Source organism: Fukomys damarensis, unplaced genomic scaffold (genome assembly GCF_012274545.1).
Source record: "Fukomys damarensis isolate Sample0158 unplaced genomic scaffold, DMR_v1.0_HiC HiC_scaffold_16, whole genome shotgun sequence".
NCBI lineage: Eukaryota > Metazoa > Chordata > Mammalia > Rodentia > Bathyergidae > Fukomys > Fukomys damarensis.
Window position 1 is genome coordinate 118,178,998 of NW_022900928.1, and position 20,005 is coordinate 118,199,002.

Below are 20,005 nucleotides of genomic sequence, written 5' to 3' on the forward strand. Positions count from 1 at the left end.
ATGACGCTCAGCCGGCGGCTGCTCTTCCGAATCGGGTTAGTGTCCGGGCTCAGCTGGGCTGGCGCGCTGCGGGAGGGCACAGGGAGGCGGGGACAGGGTTGGACTGGATATCAGGACTGCACTGGGGCAGCAAGGTCCCGGTAAGAGCTGAGAGATCAGAAGATGGGTCGTAGAAGCCTCCGAGTTCGTGGGATTGAGGAAGGAAAAGGAATTGGAGGTCTGGAGAGACTGGAATTTGGGGAGCTGGCAAATGGGGACTGCACTGTACAAAAGCCGGCTCGGGCTGGTCAGGGCTGGGGTCTGCAGACCCGGGCCCTGCTGGCAAGTGCTGGGGTGAATGGACGCCTCAGACCATGTCTCTGGCTTGGAAACAGCCCTCCTCCGCATATCCCTGCCCACCGCTCCCCATCACCCATCTTCCCCCTATCTAGGTAGGTTGTTCTGTCCCAAGCAGGAGCCCCAGCTCCTCTCCTTGTATCCTCTACCGCGGTACGGGAAACCCCAGGCTGTGAAATCTGAACTGACTAACAGCCTAAATCCCCCAGTTCACTGCCTTACAGGGATTTCCCTCAACAGACCCTCCCCTCCCTCTGTCCCTTCCAGCCTGGGCCCTGACAGGGATAACAACTCTTGCACTGCCATGCCAGACATGGGGAGGCAGGAGAGGGCCCGGAGACAGGCTTCTGGGGGCTCCTGTGCCCTTCCTACTTCCAGGGGTCCCATGAGGCAGACCATGGAGCCCCAGTTTAAGGACAGTGATGATGGGGCTGGGAATTGTAGGGAGGCCTGGCCACAAGCCATGTTGCCCTAAGGGCCTACACCTGGGAATTTCCTGCGCTGCAGAGAACATATTGTGCCAATTAGCCACTTCTCCCTCCCCAGGCCACCCCAGGAACCCCCAGAGCTTGCAGGCCTACAATCTCACCCACACTCAGTCTTAGTAGAGATTTCTTAAAAGCCTACTGGGCTGAAAAGGGAATTTTAGAAAAAGGAATGCTGCAACCAAGTTGTTATTCTGCAAGTAGCATTAAAATAATAATATTTTAAAATATATTAATATATTCTTTTTTGGGTTGTTTTGTTTGGGACAAGTGCTGGGATTACAGACATTCACCACAAGGACTGGCCTGGAATTTTAAAGAAAACATTTCTCCTCACAAAATTTCTAGGAATTTTATAGCCCTATTTGGGGAAGGTGCTTTACATTTACTTTTACTTTCAAAATTTGTCAGTTTGCCAGGCCTGGTGGTGCACACCTATAAACCCCAGCACTTGGATGGCTGAGGCAGAAGGACCATTGCAAGTTTGAGGCCAGCCTGGGCAACATAGTTCAAGGCCAGTCTGAGCTACATAGTGAGACCCTCTCAAAAAAAAAAAAGGCCTGAGAAAGTGGGAAATTGGAGTCTCCAGGAGGAACTGGAATCAGAATTCCTGTGATTGATCAGAATGCCCGTGATCACTGTATTAGAATTGTGAGGATTAGAATTTGGGGATGTCTACAGCTTGGGTCTGAGAGTTTCTAAATCCCTGAATATGGAATTCTCAAGAGCTTCTTCAAAATTCAGTATTTCTATAGTCTTTCTTTTGTCTGGATTTTAAGGTTGCTTTGGAATCAACTTCCCGAATTCATGGAGCAAAGGAGGGTGTGCCTGGAATCAGAATTCCAGACCCTGCCCCTCTATGGTCTGGGAAACAATGGATCCAGTCCCTTGGGGGAGTGGCTGCTGGCTGCTGGCAAGGAGAGGGGATACTGGCAGGAAACTTGTGGAGAATATGCAGGTGTTGATGCTGTGCTGGGACTCTAGGCGGACAGGAAAGAAGGAAAGGGAGGGAGAGCACATGGGCACCCCCCCATCCCAAAGGTGTGCTGGGAGGGCCACCAATAAAGGATTCAGGGGAGCCAACCCTGGAAACCCTAAATAGCAGCCAGGAGAGGAGCTATTGTTCCTATTATCATTAATAATAATGACAGTTTCAGATGTGGAGTGTTGGACAGTTTCAGAAAAGGCTTTCCTCAAACATCACCACTGTTGTGTTGGGATGGAAATAATTAGACCCAGCCTCGTTGGATCTGGGCTGAGCTGCAGTTAGACACGTGCATTTGGGGCTTGTGTGCCAGCTAAGCACATAGGAGTCGCATGAGGGTCACAGGACAAATGGCTTTGCTTCCTGGCTCTGTGCACAGGATCCATGTAACCTTGGACAGACACCCTTTCTGCTCCTGGGTTGTTTGCATCTGTGAAATCAGGTGGTGATAGTGCCCACTTCCCAGGGCTCCTGTGGGGACCCAGTGAAACCCTGCAGTAGTGCCTGCAACCTGTCTTGAAGTGTGTGCTCAGGAAATGGTGGCAGTTTCTCGAGCTGGGATGGGCAGTAGAGGGGCATGTGCCATGGCCAGTTCTTGGAGCTTCCTTACGTCCTTCACTCCTGTCTTCTGAGTCTGTCATACCCACTGCCCAGCAGGAAATGCTGCATCCCTTCATGCATTCAGTAACCCCCAGCTGCCATCAGTCAGGACTCTGGGGTCACAGACAGGAGCAGGACGAGGTCACTGTTCCCCAGGGGCAGGGGAAAGGCGCACGTGAGCGAATGTAAACCGGAATCCAAACTGGCAGGAACCGGACCCAGTAGGCTTCCAGGAGCAGAAGGGTATGCACATCTAAGGAGCTTGGAACAGGGGCTGGTGGGTGGGACTCTTCCATATGTGCCCCCACTTCGTGCCTCGGTTTCCCTTTTGCCCCTTTGCCTTCTTGGTGGTAGTAGAAAGGCTGGCAGTACAGGGCCCTGAGGAGAGCCTCTGTCTGCACTTCTCCCTACCCCATCACCACTACCCACCCTGCGCCAGCAGCCCCTGCCTGGCCTGGCCTCTGAAACGACTCTTTCTGCCTTTGTGTCCCACGTGTTTTCTGTAAAGCAGCCAGAGAGAAACTACTCAGATTTAAGTCAGAAACATGTCGCTTCCCTGCTCAGACCCCTCCAGCAGATCCTCGTCCCTCTCAGGAAGCCAGAGTCCATTTGAAGAAAGCCTTAAGGCCCTCGGCACCCAGCCCCCAGCCCAATCATACTCCACTCTACTTTTCTTCATCAGACACCCCAGATGGTCCTGCCTCCCTTCCTGTGCCTTTTGTCACTTCCACTGAAACTTCTTTCCCCTTGCTACCTTCCTTCCTCTGGCTCCCTAAGTACGAAGAACACCCTCCAGGTCCAGGGATTTAGCTCAGTGGTTCTGCCGCCTGCCTTGCAAGCACAAGGACCCGAGTTCGATCCCCGGAAAAAAAAAAAGAGCACCCTCCACTCCCTTCCCAGCTTCATGGTACTTACCCCATGTGACATACTGTATATCAACTGGCCTCTCTGTTTATTGTTTTTCTCCTCCAACCAGAATATGGTCACACAGGGGAAGAAATGGTTTGCTACTCTAGCATAGCTTCCAGAACAATGCCTAGTACCTTAGTAAATATTAAAAAAAATTTTTTTTGTTTTTGGTTTTTTGAGATGGGGTCTCACTATGTAGTTGTGACTGACCTGGAACTCACTATGTAGCCCAGGCTGGTCCCAAACTCACAGCAGTTCTCCTGCCTCAGCCTCCCAAGTGCTGGGATTACAGGCGTGCCACCATGACCGGCTTAGTAAATATTTAAATGCCTGGATGTTTTGGCCCAAGTGCCACGCCCCATGAAGCCAGCCCAGCTTCCTCAGTCCCAGTTCATCTCTGTCCCCACATGGGTCCTGCTGCCGTTTTCCCTCTTAGCACCTCCAGTGTGTTCTTGCCTGACCCAGGCTCAGGTAGACACAGTCTGGCTCCCCGGTGAGTCCCACAGACCTGACCCGGGGAGCTGGGCTGAATCCAGATTACCTGGGATCAGGTGGAGGTAAAGAAGGGGAATGCCAGAGGAAACAAACCAATTCCTAGTCTCTGGTGGGCAGGTGGCCTGGGAGGACAGAAATCAACCCAGGCTTCTGGGCTAGGATTGAGCTTAGTGGAGGGGCGGGCAGAGGGCCTCTTCATGTAACCCCCATGCTGCCTGGAAGTCCTGCAGACGTTCCTCCTGCCACTGTGCACATGGGTGTCCTCTAGAGAAGGCTGTGACACAAAAACAAACAAACAAACAAAAAAGGCCGGGTGTGGTGGCACACACCTGTAATCCCAGCACTCGGGAGGCTGAGGCAGGAGGATCACTGTGAGTTCAGACCAGCCTGAGCTACATAGTGAGTTCCAGGTCAGTCTCACTACATAGTGAGACCCTGTCTCAAAAACAACAACAACAACAACAACAAACAAAAAAAAGAGAAGGCTGTGACATCTGAGGAGCTGTCCTGGGACTGGTGTGCAATGCAGGCCAGACTCCTGTGCAGCAGCCTGCAGTGGGCATGGGGAAGTGACCTTGACCCCCCACTACCCATCCCCAGGGCTGACAGCTGCAGGAAACCCTCACCCCATTGGGCCTGTTCAGCTGTCTCATGTTCCCTTAGTTTCAAGAAAGCACAACAGAGAGGTGCTATCTGTTGCTAAGGGTCCTGAGCAGACCCTGGCTCTGTTAGACACTGTCCTGCTGGTCTTCCAGGTCCCTCAGCCTGCAGACATTCCATTCCAGATTTAGTGTCATTAACGGTGCCCCGTCTGGTTGGATGCAGAGCCTGGGTGAGCTGGGTCCTGGCCAGAAGCACCCCCTGACCAGCACCTCACTGACCCGGGCTTGCTTGTTGGGTTGCAATGGAGTCTGCTGCCCATCTCCTCCTCGGATTAGGGGCCAGGAGAGAGGAAGCCAGGGAGGTGACCCTACAGAGAGGGCTTTCAGGTTCTCCTTTTGGAGGCAGAACTTTATGCTGCTCCCCTCTTGCCCCTCTTCCAGATGGGACAGACACTTAGAAGCCCTGGGGCTCCTTCCAGGGCTGCTCAGATGGTAAAAGGCCACGGGAGGAGGGGAGGAAGAAGAGCTCCATTGTGTGTTTTCTGCTGTGTGCCAAGGGAGGGCCTGGGGCTGTGTCTCGCTGTCCTCAGCTGTCCCACACAGCCTCAGACACCAGAGAAACACTCTGGCTGTGGTTCAGTGGGGCAAGGAGTGAGAGTGCACTGCAACCCCACAGTGGGGCCTGCAGGGAAGGCCCGGGACAGCTGCAGTGTCCCGTCCCCCCCACCCCCACCCCCGGCACCTGAGCCCCCAAGGACCAATTAGGAAACCCTATTTTCTTATCGGTGAAGCCATGGTGGGTAGTTCCGGCCCCAGAACTGCTGAAGGTCAGAATCTTGTTTAATCGGCACCCTGGGTCATTCTGATATGGTGGTCAAGGCCTGTCTTGAGAAGCTCTGTCTTGAATCCCTGCTTGCTGACCATTCCCGGAACCCGCATGGTAGAGTGTCAACCCTCTTCTCATCCCAGGGTGTTGTGAGTCATGTGAACTTGGTGGGGAGGGGCATTTAGTTTAAAACGGGAAACTGAGGTATGGGGAGTGGGTTCTTCCCTTTTGCATCTAGTGCAGAGGAAAAAAAAGCTGTGTATCTGGCAAGGGCTCAAGAAGCCAGGGGCAGCCAGCCATGGCGGCACATGCCTATAATCCCAGCTACTCAGGAAGCTGAGGCAGGAGGATCACAAGTTTGAGGCCAACCTGGACAACTTAGCAAGACACTGTCTCAAAAAATAAAGAGAGCTGATCTTGGCAGCATACACCTGCAATTCTAGCACTTGGGAGCCTGAGGCAGGAGGATTGCCACAAGTTGGAGGCCAGCCTGGTCTACTTAGCAAGACCTGTCTCACACAAAATGAAATACACACACACACACACACACACACACACACACACACACACGCACACTAAGATAAATAAAAAGGGATGGGATTGTTGCTCAGTGGTAGAGCACCCCTAGGGTCAAACTGCAATACTGAAAGGGGGTGGAGAAACGGGGGGGGGGCACCAGGGGTCCTTACAGAGGCATTGTCATCCCTGCTGGGTGGTAGCAGTTGACAGTAGCACACAGCTCCTTCGGGGTACTCCTTCACTGCCACATTTTCCCTTCTAGCCCCCATTCCTTTTTCTTAAATTCCCTTCATTATCTGGCTCCTGATGGAGAAGGACCCTCCAAGCTCTAGGGTTAGAAATCACAGAACTTAGATTTGAAGGGGGCCTTCAAGAGTCCTTGACTCAGGGATCTTATACGGTGACCCCTCAGATCCCTGCCCCAATGCTGCATATGTAATGAATTGGTCCGGGGAGAAGGTCCAGAGGCCAGATCCTGTACTGGGTGTCCAAGTCACTGTAACCACCACAATGTACCATTTTCCCCAGGAAAGGCCCCCGCAAAGGAGTCGGGGTGGCCCCAAAATAGTTCAGACGCAGTCATCTCATCTTCTCATTTGGGGGTTGGGGAGGATTTTAGTGGTTGAGTGGACTCCAAGTCAGGCTGCAGGGGTGACTCCGCCCACCACACTCCTCTGTGGCTGTGAGCGAGGCCCTTCTGCCCCCCTGTTCCCTTGTTGGTGCAGTGGAGGGACTGGGACCGCGTCAAGCTTGTCTGGACAATGACCTGAAGTAATCAATAGGAGGCACTTGGCACAGGGCTTGCAGGCTGAGGCAAGAAAAGCTGTGGTGCCAGTAATCGTTATTAAAGATGAGGCAACAAGCTCCAGATAGGGGCTGTGACCTGCATGGGACACAGCAAGGGTTGGGGACCTGGCTACAGTCTCCGTGTCCTGTGCTCCTACCTGCTGATGCCCCCACCTACTCCTCCTATCTCCCAGCTCTGAGGCCCTGCTGCAGACCACAGGACAGGGAATGTTGGGATTCTGTCCCCAGTAATGAAGCACCACCCATGCCCTTGGGTCTAGGTGACCTGTTTGGCATGGGACCTTGCATGCCCAGGTCTGCGGGGGCAGCAGGGAGAGGGTGGAGAAGGTTTAGGTGAGGCAAGACGCCCCCATGGGTTTCCTAGGATCTGCCAGCCTCGGTGTGGCTGGGATCCACATTCTGGCTGGGTGAATGTAACTTCTGCATGCCCAGCCCCTCCCCGGCCTTTCTTGAGGGCCACTTGCTGTGCTCTGCCAGAGCTGGGATCTCTAGGAGAGCTGGAGGAAGCCTTGAGGAGTCACAGGAAGAGCAGGTGGAATTCGCTGCCCTGGGCCAGGCACTCTTCATGCCCCTGTGATCAAAGCTGATAGGGATGGGCCTCTGCCTTGGTGGCCCAGCTTGGGGGGAGGGTGGACTCCAGATGGAGTGGAGGAAGGGGTTTCTGCTGGCGTTTTCAGGGGCCACAACGCTGAGGAGATGGTTATCAGCTGAGCCCTGAGAGATGGTCAGGATTCCAGTAAGTAGAGAGGAAGCCTGGAGAGAAGGAAGAAGGGTTTTCTGGGCAGAGAGCTGCCGGAACACGCAGGGTGGTTTTTAAATTTTAATAACAAAGGGGTCAGGGATTTAACTCAGTGGTTCCACCTGCCCCATAAGCATAAGTGCAAGGTCCGGAAATCGATCCCCCGTTAAAAAAAAAAAAGCATAACAAGTTTAGACATTCAAAAGGCTAGACAATGTAAAAGGCTCTGCCCAATTTAAGAAATAAAACATCACAGTGTAGAAATCCTGTGCTTCTCCCACTCCGGCTACCACCCTGCTGGGGGGAGTACTCTTGGCCGAGGTTGACCAGTTTCAGCTGCCCTTATTATTTTTGTTTGGTTGGTTGGCTTTTTGTTTGTTTGTTTTTTGAGACAGGGTCTTGCTGTGTAGCTCAGGCAGGCTGGCCTTGAGCTCATGATCCTCCTGCCTCAGCCTGCTGGGATTATTATAAGCCTGTGCCACCACACTTGGCAAAAGCAATTTATTTTCTAACAATGCTAGGGATGAAACCCAGGCTTCATGCATGTTGGGCAAGTTCTCTACCACTGAGCAATACCTCTGGCCCTTATTTTACTATGTATGTCTACATTCTGGAATAGTAGTTTTTTTGTTTGTTTCTGAGATAGGGTTTGCAACATAGTTTAGGCTGGTCCTGAACTCACTGTGTAGTCTTTCAGTGATCCTCCTGCCTCAGCCTCCCAAATACTGGAATTATAAGCATGCAGAACATCCAGCTTTAGGAAGAGTAGATATGAAGGTTTCTGCATGCTTCAGCATATTAAATAAATGTTGTCCAATTGTTTTCTTGTGTCTTTTAGCTTAATGCCATGTGTTTGAGCATAGTACCTGTTGAGACCTGTTGTGTTAGATGATTTGTTTTTCTGGCTGCATAGTTTTCCGATCTGAGTATGTCATGGTTTATTTTGCTGTTAATGGATATTTAGGGGGTTTCCACCCCTCCACTGTGGGAGGCACAGGGTTTTCTTTGGGCCACACAGAATGGGAAGAAACAGAGTCTGGCTTTGGTCTCAGTTCACAGAGGACCCAGCTGCAAGTCAGACGCTCATAAGCACTGGGAGCCAGTGATGGCTTTTGAGCAAGGAGCAGGGCTCTCTGTCAAATGCAGTGCGTTGGGGCTATACGTTTTTGCCTGTGGTTTGCAATTTGGACTGGGAACAGGAGTCTCTCTTAAGGCCTGGGTGCAGGATTTAAGGGCCTATCCCTTGGGGAGCCCATGCTGGGGAGCTGGAAGGCAGAACTGGGAGGAGTCCTGTGTGGGTGGCTTGTACCAGGAAGGGGACCAGACAGGGGTCCCGGCTGTGTGACTGGGAGGACAGCAGGCTTCCCCCCAGAGAGGTGGAGCAGGAAGAGCTGACCCTGGGACTGGGACACGCCCAGGGCCAACCACACCAGCCGAGGAAGCAGGAGTGGAGCTCAGGAGCACAGTGAATCACTGCAAGTCATCATCAGAGAAGCCTCAGGCTTGCAGAGAGGCCCCAGCACCCTGGTCCTCAACCCTGCTTTTCCCTGCTCTGTCCTCCCTTACCTGGAGGGCACAGTTCTTCCAGTCTGCCTCTGCTCGTGCTGCTTTCACAGTGTCCACTCCACTGTGGCCCAGCCAGCTGCCCCTGAAACCAGACCGTGTGCCTCCTTGCTGAGGACACACTCTCGGCTATCAGTGGCCTGGCCCCTGCCTGCCTCACTGAACCCTGTTCCAGCATTCTCTGCCCCTCCAGCCTGAAGAGACTCTGAGGCCTCCCAGCAACCCCTAGGCCTTCTCATTCCTGCCTGTTGGACCCTGGTACCACACCGACTAGGAGTGTGCACCCTGCAGGCTCCATCTCCGCTTCCAGCTCCTGTCACTGTGGAGAGAAGAGCCTGTCCCTGGCCACCCTGACCACAGTCAGCCTTCTCCCTTCCAGCTCCGCTCCTCCACGCCAGCTCACGTGAACTGGCAGTTCGCTGACTTTGTTTCTGGGTTAATGTCTGTTGCCCCTGCCCTCTTTGTACAGTATAAGCTGCGCAAGACAGGGTCCCATCCTGCTGTACCTACCATGTCCATCAAGGGCAATAAATATTTGCCAAACAAAATGAGCAAAAGAGAGGGGGCCGTGTTGCACAGCCTCTTAGAGCATGGTTCCTGCCCGCACAGTCTTGCCCTTGAGGGAACAAAAGCTAAGCACACATTTAAGTGTCCAACGAGGCAGGCAAGGACATTTCTAAGTCCCTCCCAGAGGCAACGGCCATGTACTGACAGCAGTGCAGATGCCTGGCTGAATTTGGGAAGGAAGCAGCAATTGCTAAACTCTTTCCACCACGCGGTGCTGACTGTGCGCTTTCCCGGTATCTCGCTTTTTCCATCATCACACAGCCTGTGTCAGGTCACCGCCATGCTGTGGGTAAAGAACCTTATCTGTGAGACCCACGGCTCTGGCCCGGAGCAGTGGGGCCCCGCTGGGCCGTGACGGAAGTCCAGACCATTCTGCTGCAGAGCCGACGAAGGAAGAAATGAAGGCAGGACAGGGCTGGGGTGTGGGTGCAAAGTGGCATCTGGCACAGGGGAGAGGATGGTTTTATTTATTTATTTATTTTTAACATTTTTGTTGGAAATAATTTCAGACTCAGCAGAATAGCACAAAGAATTCCTGTAAACCCCTGGCCTAGCTCTCCTGAATGTTATCATTGTTCATAAGACGTTAAAAAACAACCAATTAACATCAATTCAAGACTATTAACTACTCTCAGACCTTAGTCACACTTTGTCAACTGTCCCCTGATGTCCCTCTTCTGGTCTAGAATCCAATCCAGCTGGGCGTAGTGGCACACACCTGTAATCCCAGCACTCGGGAGGCTGACACAGGAGGATCACTGTGAGTTCGAGACCAGCCTGGGCTACATAGTGAGTTCCAGGTCAGTCTCAACTACATAGTGAGACCCTGCCTCAAAAAAACAAACAAACAAAAAAATTAGAATCCAATCCATGGTCCTGTGTTGCATTTAGTCTTCTCATCTCCCACCTGGGCCAGTCGCTCAGCCTGTCATTCGTGGTGTTGACATATTTGGAGTGCCAGCCACATGTCTTACAGAATATCTTTCAACCTGGGTTTGTCTGGGGTCTTTCATCAATGGTTGTGCATTTTTGGCACAGATATCACAGAAATGAGGCAGCACCCTCCATGGTGCCTCACTCTGAGAGGCAAATGATGTCTATATATTGTCACTGCTGAGAGTCATTTTTTTGGGGTGTGGTGCTGTGGATGGACCCAAGGGCCTTGCGTGTCTGGCACACAGTGTTCCGCTGAGCTGAACCCCAGTCTAGAGATTAACTTTGATCACGGGTTTCAGGTGGAGTCAGCCAGGTTCTCCACTGCTGACTAATTAGTATCTTGTGCAGGAGATACTTTGAGGCTATGCAAATACCGTTTCTCATCGCCCTCGGGTGACTTACCCTGAGTGTCCAGGTGTTAGATTGTGCTCCTGCATGTTAGAAACTCAGTGTTATTTGTGTCTTCAGACCAGCAGAAGAGAACAGAAGCTCAGACCTCTCAGGAGGAAGCTTAGAGCCGGGACGGAATCTAGGTGCCAGCAGAGATGCCAGGCCCTGGTCTCCCCCACCCCACGATTACTCCAAATGCCGTGGGCTTCTGCCTTTAGGAGCTCTGCACCATCTCAGCCTCAGGACCATGGAGTCAGCACCAGCAGCAGATGTTTCCTCCATCCCAGGAAACAGGGACCTTGCTAAGGACCTTCAAGACATCTTGTAGCCTGCTCATTTGCCCACTCCAGTACAAGAGGTGCCAGGAGGACAGCAACCCAGCCTATTTCAGTCACTGCTCGCCAGCACCAATGTACTCAGTCCACACTGGCTGGGGGAATAGGACAGAAAGAATGTGACTCCCAAGAGGGTAGCAGTGTCTCTTGTTTGACACCTGCCTCTCCTACCCTCCTCAGTCTGCTGTAGTCTGCCCTCTCCTAGTATTGCAAGTGATCAAGTGGATACACTGAGTACACTTTGGAGCAGTTTTATAATCTTAATGTATAATCTCAAGTTTATAAATTTATTTTTCATTTTTTAATCAGTCTCTTTTTTTGGATTTTCAAGTAGTGATTTTTTATGCTGATTGATTAAAAAAACAATAAAACCAACCTAATTGTCCAACAGTGGGGGATTTGAGGTGGGAGGGGGAGAATAATCTTACTGTCGAACATCAGGCTTAGAGTCTGTCTTCCCTCCCCCAGCACATTACGTAGTCATTTCCAAATAATAAGAAAATACAAAAAGCAAAAAACCTACTGGTATTTTCATCACCGAGAACTTCTCTTGATGGCTCAGAGTCTTTTCCATGTAGATACATACAAATATTTTCTTTTTCTTTTTTTTCTTTTTTTGTAGTACTGGGGATTAAACTCAGGGCCTTCACACTGAACTATGTATATCCTTGGCCCTTTTTTGAGACAGGGTCTTATTAAATTGCCCAGGCTGGGTTCAAACTTGTGATCCTCCTGCCTCAGCCTCCCCAGGTGCTGGGACTGCAGGAATGTGCCACCGTGCCTGGCCCAAGTATTTTATTTTTCTTAGAGTCTCTGTGCTCTTTGGAGATCTACTACATTTAATGTTTGCGCCTGTGTATGGATATGTAGGTTCCATCCAGTCCCCTCTCGCTGGCCAGATCTGTTGGGCCAACTCTTTCCTATTGCAGCACAGCACAGGATTGAGCGTGCACCCACCAGCACTCTGGGGAGGTGTTCGTTCCACTTCTCCTTCCTTCCTTCTACTTGGCGAATCTTTCCCCAAACGGTCACACTGCCTGCTGCCTTACTTCTTGTACATGTCACCTCCTTACACAGTCTCTCCTTTTCTTGTCTCAGCCTTCATTCTCTAACCTTGTTCCTGCTTTTACCATATTATATGCATTGCCTTGTTTCTTCCATGAGAATAGAAGCTTCAAGGGGACAGGGATTATGCCTTGTCACTGTTGCACAGGGCCTGGCCAACAGCCAGAGCTCAATAAATATTGCTGACAACAGCCGGGCGTGGTGGTGCACGCCTGTAATTCCAGCACTTGGGAGGCTGAGGCAGGAGGATCACTGTGAGTTGGAGACCAGCCTGGGCTACATAGTGAGTTCCAGGTCAGTCTCAACTACATAGTGAGACCCTGTCTCAAAAAACAAACAAACAAAAACAAACAAATATTGCTGATGAAATGAAAGTATAAGGGTCAGGGATTTAGCTCAGTGGTTCTGCCATTTTCCTTGCAAGCACAAGGTTCCAAGTTCAATCCCCAGTACAAATAAATAAATAAATAAATAAATAAATAAATAAATAAGAAAAGAAAGAAAAAGAAGAAATGAAAGTATAGATGGCTGAAGCTGATTTGGAAAAACAAAAAAACCAAAAAACAGGCAGCCTATGAACAGTAGATGTAGCAGGAAGTGGTGGTCTACTCCTGTAATCTCAGTACTGGGGAGGCTGAGGCAGGAGGATCACAGTGAGTTTGAGCCCAGCCTGGGCTACATAGTGAGTTCAGGGTCAGCGTGAACTACATAACAAGACCTTGCCTCAAAAAAAAAAAAAAAAAACTGGACATAAGGCACTGGTTAAACATCTCACTCTCCTGCAAGTTGCCTGTTCAGGTTCCCCCTGATAGAGCAGCTCTGGGGCATCTGTCTTGTTCTCCCTCTCGTCCTGGGAACCAAGCAGGTGTACACCAGGTATTTAATACGCGATGGTGGGGTCTCAGGAGTGGGGAGCTAAGGTTTGGTCAAGGGACGGGAGCAGGGCTGACCGCGTCCTCACCCTCTAGGTACAGCCTGTACACGCGCACCTGGCTCGGGTACCTCTTCTACCGGCAGCAGCTGCGCAGGGCTCGGAATCGCTACCCCAAAGGCCATTCCAAAACCCAGCCCCGCCTCTTCAACGGTGAGCTCAAGGTTCCCTCACATCAACCCTGCACACCGCTCCCCCACTCCCGGGCTCCCACCCCTCACCCCTGCCCCCGCCCATCTCTGCCTCTGTCCCCCAGGAGTGAAGGTGCTTCCCATCCCCGTCCTCTCTGACAACTACAGCTACCTCATCATTGACACCCAGGCCCGGCTGGCTGTGGCTGTGGACCCTTCAGACCCTCGGGCTGTGCAGGTGAGTGGAGAGGGGTGGTCACCCCCGCTACAGAAGGTAGCAGACGGACTGACTGTGGTCCCTGTGCCCCCTCCAAGTGTGCCGCTGCATTCGCGCACACACATGCACACATAGCCCTCCTGGACACAGTATGGGGAAGGTGTGTGCCCTGGGTAGGGCAGGAAGAAGGGAGGCAGGACTGGGGGGCGGGAAGAGCCAGGGGGTTAGGGTGCTGGCCAGGATTGTGATTTGAGTCGGTTTCTTTCCTTCGTGAGCTCCATCAGTTCCTGGATCTCTGCCCTCTCGTGTGTGTGTGTGTGTGTGTGTGTGTGTGTGCGCACGTGTTTGTGCCAGCCCTTCCATGCTTCCATGAGCCTCTCTCTCCTTCCCACCTACCCACCCTCTCCCTGCAGTCCTGGGCTGGGTCTCCCTGTTTATCCCCACCTCTCCAGCTCCATCCCCTTTTACTCCCTGCTCCCCCTCCATCTGCGTGCACCCCACCCATCTCCCTGCTTCTGTTTCTGCACCCTGCTCTCAGCTCAGCAGGTGTCTTCCCCCCTCACCTCCCACAGGCTTCCATCGAGAAGGAGGGAGTCACCTTGGTTGCCATTCTCTGCACCCATAAGCACTGGTAAGGGGCCAGGTGGGGGTAACTCACTGGGGGGACAGACAATCTTTCAAGCCTCATTGTCCTGGCAAGGGGCAGTGCCAGGACTGAGCCTAGAGAGGACCACCTGAGCTGGGCATCAGGAAGTCAGGATGGGTGGGGACCCACCTTCCACATGAAGTCCCTGTGGCGCAGCAGAGGGGGCAGGGGAAGGGGCAGTTACCTAGCTTCTGAAGCCCCAAGGAGGCCAGGCTGTCATTGACACCTGCTGTACAATGGGCATGGGCAAAACTTGTGCTGTGTCCCACCAAGTCTACCAGGTCAGACAGCCCTGCACCAGAGTTCTAAGTTACGTTTAGGTGGCAGGTGGCACAGGGTACAGGGGATGGGGGGTGCCAGGCAGTGGTGCCAGTGACCAAACCCACTGGGGAGAATTCGTGGATGGTGACCATGGCTGAGTCCACAAAGATCACTCAGCATCGGCTGAGTGAAGGTTATTGGGGTGAGGATGGCTAGCTGTGGGGGTAGCATTTGGGGGAGGAAAACAGCTTGAGCTCAGGCTACAGGTGCTGTGGTTAAGAGGGAGGCTGAGGTACAGTTGCCCCTCACCTGTGAGAACCCTGCTTATCTCTCCCATCCTGCAGGGACCACAGTGGAGGGAACCGTGACCTCAGCCGGCGGCACCGGGACTGTCGGGTGTATGGGAGCCCTCAGGATGGCATTCCCTACCTCACCCAGTAAGTCCCTGCCTGGGGATGGAAGGGCCTTCAGCTAAGTATTTTAGGGCACCAGCAGCCACGTCTTTGCTGATGCCTTTCCTTAGAGAACCCACATGAAGGGGAGGATTTGGATCTGAGAACCTGGGCATGGGTTACTTCTACCTGGCATAGAAACCCATCCTCCTTTAAGTCATTCACCCCTGGGGCCTGGGGTGGGTACAGATAGCAGCTGTTACTTCGCCCCCAGCCCCCTGTGTCATCAAGATGTGGTCAGTGTGGGACGACTCCAGATCCGGGCCCTGGCCACCCCAGGCCACACCCAAGGCCATCTGGTCTACCTGTTGGATGGGGAGCCCTACAGGGGTCCCTCTTGCCTCTTCTCAGGAGACCTGCTCTTCCTCTCTGGCTGTGGTGAGTTTCCCCAAAAGAGGGCAGTGGGGGGCACAGAGGCCAGGGCAGCTGAAGTCCCACAACACACATGAAAGCGTTGGTTTCAGCATGGATGTCACCCTGGCAGTCACTCCTATTTGTGTCACCTGATTATTGTTTTTATATCCTTAAGACATCCCACCAGATGGACAGAAGAGATGGGTCCTGTAGCTGAGCAAAGACAGGACAGGGTGGGGAGTCCCCGTTTCCTCTGGGTGGTGCCTGGTCCCAGACGGTAACTGATAGGACTAGGTGTGGAAAGCCGAGGACCCTCAGGGAAAGGAGATCCTGAGGGTGAAGGAGGATCCTGAGTCCCAGAGGACACCCAGGCAGAGCCACTGTATGGAAAAGAGCAGCCCTACACCCTGGAGCTGGGCTGCTGGAGCTCAGCCTAAAGCCCCACAGCCCCTGTCCGTTCAGACACCCATCTGCCTGGCTTGCTCAGGGTGACTGAGTGGGCTCAGCTCCCAGTGTGAAGGAGGGAGTAGATGCCAGGGATGAGCAAGCAGGGGCACGGGTGAAGGGCTAGAGGCTGGCCAGAGGTGCCCGAGCTGGTCCACATCCTTCTCCATGTGCCCTGTGCCATCCTGAGTCATCTTTGCACCCTTATCTACCTCCCAGGCAGGACCTTTGAGGGCACAGCAGAGACCATGCTGAGCTCGCTGGACACTGTACTGGGGCTGGAGGATGACACCCTGCTGTGGCCTGGTGAGGCACCCTTCTCCCTTCTCCCCAGCCCCATACTCCACCTAGCATCAGGCTCTCTCAGGCCCTGGCCCAGAAGGGACTGGCTCCGTCTCAAAGAGGCTCCCTTCTTGAGAGCACAGTACTGGCTCTGGGAGCCAAACTTCTCATACCACTGTCCCCACCAGCCAGCCAGGGGGAGCCTCATAGGAGCCCTGCAGGACCCAAGCATCTGGAGAGGTGTCTTACAGCCAGAGCCCAGGACAGAAAGTAGTTTTGCAGGAAATCCACTCTGCATGTATCCAATGCCTTGTAGTTTATAAAAACAGCAGAGGGGCTTTTTGTTGTTATTTTTGTGGTACTCGGGATCAAACCCAGGGCCTTGTGCGTGCAGGGCAAGCTCTCTACTGCTGAGCCACACCCTCGGCCCCCATGTCTTACAGTTTCTAAAAACAACTGAGATATCTGACTTAATCATCAGAACATATATTCATTCATTCACCAGACTCTCTAAGTGCACTTGACAGGTACCAGGCTCTTCTCTAGGCACTGGGAACACAGCAGTGACGTCTATACCCAAATGACTTATTGTTTCTCCATTTGTCAGATTAGAAACCTGGCTTGCAGAGGTGCCATGACTTGACCAAAGTCAGGGCTAGCATGGTGGCCTCCTGGGTCCAGGTCCAACCGAACACCTCTGCCTCCCTGCCTTTCTTTGGCGTCCTTGTACAGCAGCTAGAAAAGCACCTCCAGGTGGCTGGGTTTCCCGGGAAGCCCTGCCTCTCTCCCTGGTTGTGGGTGTCCCTAGGCCTGGGCTGGGAGGTGAGGAGGACTTCCTCTGACCCTGCGCTGATCTCTCTCTCTCTGCCCCACCTCCCCACCCCATGGCTGTGGCTAGGTCATGAGTACGCAGAGGAGAACCTCGGCTTTGCAGGAGTGGTGGAGCCTGAGAACCTGGCCAGGGAGAGGAAAATGCAGTGGGTGCAGAGGCAGCGGATGGAGCGCAAGAGCACGGTGCGGGGCCTGGGGACCTGGGACACATGGGCACTGGGCGCAGCCAGGACCACCTCTGCCCACCCAGGTCTGGGTACTGCCCAGAGCTCGATCTGCTCACGTCCACACTCCCAGACCCAGGAGGGCAGGTTGGAGCCAGGGCAGGCTTCCCTACGTTGGGTCTGTCCACCCACCCAATGCTTCTCCCCTGCAGTGCCCGTCCACCCTGGGAGAGGAGCGCTCCTACAACCCGTTCCTGAGGACCCACTGCCTGGCGCTGCAGGAGGCTCTAGGACCTGGCCCAGACCCCACCGGGGATGACAGCTGCTCCCGGGCCCAGCTCTTAGAGGAACTCCGCCGGCTCAAGGACATGCACAAGAGCAAGTGAAGCCCCCAGCCCAGCCCAGCCCACCCCCACGGTGGGGAGGCCACCCATCGCCCACACCTCACTGTCCTCCTCGCCACCTCCGCAACCTCCTTCATCAGCACTCACTGGCATCATGCACCCACCACCTGATCAGGGGGAGGGGAAGGACCAGGCGATGAGACCCCACAGGTGAGGCTGGGTCATCACAAGTGAGAGGAAAGGACAGGCACTGTGATATCTCTGGACCCTGCTAACTTTGAGGGTCCCCTCGTCCCTTCCCCCACTTGTGGGACAGCGGCACAAACAGGGAGGCTGCTGTGACTTCCCTGCCTGGGAGACCTCATTTTTGCTGTAGCCCTGACACCCAGGGCAGCAGAAGCCATGCCAGGTTGAGTCCATTTTCCACCTTCCCCAGCCACAGTTGGGGTCTTGGGAAAGCAGTCAGAGGGCAGCCAGACAGATGACTAGGTCCCTGCCCCTCCTCCCCAAGCTTCCTGCCCCACCCTGCCCTGCCAAGGCATTTTCAGACAGAGCCATTCCTAAGACCCCAAAGGGCTGGAAGTCGGGCTCTGGTCATCCTCTGCCTCTGTGGCTCCCCTACAGTCTAGAAGGGGGTGTGTCCTGGTTGCCAAGGAAACCTCTGCCTCCAGCTGAGACCCAGACACAGGGATCTAGAGCCGGGCAGGCTCAAAGGCACCCGCTCACCCTATACATCTGGCCTGAGCCTGACCGCTGACCTCTGCCCCTGCCCTGGCCACAAGGGCCTCCTTCCCAGGGGAGAGAGAGCCACAGGACACCTCAGCTGATGCACTTTCCTCACTTTAGCCTTTGTTCTTAGGAATTTCTGCCTGCTGCCTTCTATCTTACTTAATCCCTCTTGCTTTATCCTTGACCGCTTTCTTCTTTGAGTTAGTGATTTATTTTCTAGCCCTGACATTCACTTGGCCCTTTGCAGTTCGCCAAGAACACTCATTCCCATGATTTCCCATCGCATCCGCGGCCCCATCCTGGCTGAAGGAGGAGGCTCTGTGCAGCAGGCCTGGACCCTTCCCCTCTGCTCACCCCTCCTCCAGGTCTGCTTCTCCCCTGGTCCTGGGTTCAGGTCCCTGTGGGGCCGCGGTGAAGAACCCTCGGTCCCCAGGCAGACACACATGGGTCAGCCGGCGCCTTCTCTTCCTGTGTCGGAGCCTCCCAAGATGCCCCCGTCCTCAGTTTCCCCTCTTCACCTGGCCTCTCCAGCCTTAGTCCCTGGAGCCCACTCTAGCAATACCACCAGACTAGTTATCCTTCCTGCCCCAAGACATGCAGACTCTCGCCTCTGTGCCTTCGCTCATGCTGTTCCTCAGGCCAGAATGCCTTCCCTGCTCCTCTACCTGGTCTGCCTGGCAAACACCCACTCATCTCTCCTGGCCCCTCCCTAGGAAGGCACCCCTGCCTCTCCCCTCCAGGCTACCTCTGCACTTTGTAAATGCTTCTCTCTTGTGGCACTTATCACACATATTTTACTTGTTTACATGTTTGTCTCCCCTTCTAGACTGTGAATCCTTAAGGGCATGGACTGTATCTTATGCATCTCTGTATTTCTGCGCCTAGCACGGTGCCTGGCACACAGTAGGCGCTCAATAAATGTTGAATGAATGAATGATTTAACCAAGGTCTGATCACTCAATGGTTTGTCTGTCCTGCTGCAGAAGTGCAAACATCAGAGAACCTTCTCACTGTTTGCCTGCCTTGCTCCAGCTCCTGTAGCTTGGGGTTACTTGCACTTTAAGAGCTTTGGTCAGGAATGCCCTGAACACATTCCTTCTGCTGCCCTGTGCATCTGTTGAAGGTTTGCAGCTTGCTTTCTTCGGTGTTTTCCAAAGCAGAGCTGCACAGGTGCATTGCTGGCCAAGGGGGTGGGAGTGGCTGTGCATGGTCACAGACAGCATGAAGGACACTTCAAGGGCACGACCTTGGCTTTAGCCTTTCTCTGACACCTCTGTAAAAAGAAAAGGCTGGATTCCAGATCTGCACTTTAATTCAGCACCTGGCTCTAGTTTTACAGTAGTATTCTGTTTTTGTAGTATCTATTTTGAGAGTTGGTGCTTATGCGTGACAACAATTTTTAGTTCATGAAAATGATTAAAGATTTATTGGACTAGGGAAATATGAAGTGAAGATGACACCTGGCTGTGGCAGAACTGAAGCTGGCCCCACGTGGCTGGAGAGCAGGGTGCACTGGTTTAGTGCCCTACTTCCTTGGGCTGAGCCTAGGGCAATTAAAATCCCTGGCCACAGTTCAGCTTCTCCTCCAAGGTTCACTCCAAACCTCAGGCCAGAGGCCTTGGCACTGGCCCCCGGAGGCCTGAGTCGGGGCTGCACCTGGCCTGGAGTTAGCGACAGACTGTGGTCTTCACTGTCCTAAGGAACGGGGGCTTTGTGTGCTCTGTGCTTGTCCAGATCACGGCTGTCTTGGGTGGTTGAGCCCAAGGACCAGACCCTGTACTGTATAGGTCACTCTGGGTATGCGCAGATTCAAGGAGCACTGGGTGACAGTTCTCTTGGCTGGTGAAGCACTTTCCTAGGGCACCTGGACCATCTGTCCTGAATCATGGTTGAGCCTATGCCTCTTCTGAACTGGCACTTCCCAGTAATGAACAAACCATGGTTTTGCTTGTAGGGTAGTGGGTGTCTTCAGCCTTAGAGGCCTGGGGTTTTATCCCAGCTCTGTCACCCAGCATCTGAGTGACCTTGAGCAAGTCATTTCCTTGTCCTGTTTTTTCATG

General features: G+C 53.3%; 1 protein-coding gene across 3 annotated transcripts in view; it reads left to right on the forward strand.

The window, feature by feature from the left end:
- The window catches only part of Pnkd (PNKD metallo-beta-lactamase domain containing), a 72,968-nt gene extending 54,434 nt beyond the window's left edge, over nt 1-18,534 (forward strand). For 2 of the 3 annotated variants that reach the window (XM_010611925.3, XM_010611926.3), the window contains exons 3-10: nt 13,128-13,243; nt 13,347-13,459; nt 14,011-14,069; nt 14,690-14,782; nt 15,012-15,175; nt 15,815-15,901; nt 16,776-16,891; nt 17,085-18,534. In XM_010611925.3, the coding sequence (XP_010610227.1) occupies nt 13,128-13,243; nt 13,347-13,459; nt 14,011-14,069; nt 14,690-14,782; nt 15,012-15,175; nt 15,815-15,901; nt 16,776-16,891; nt 17,085-17,258 (922 nt within the window). In that variant the 3' untranslated portion in view covers nt 17,259-18,534. Of the gene's footprint in view, nt 1-145; nt 432-13,127; nt 13,244-13,346; nt 13,460-14,010; nt 14,070-14,689; nt 14,783-15,011; nt 15,176-15,814; nt 15,902-16,775; nt 16,892-17,084 lie in introns of those variants that run through there. The other variant, XM_010611924.2, reaches the window with a different exon arrangement.
- The last annotated feature ends 1,471 nt before the right edge of the window (nt 18,535-20,005 follow it).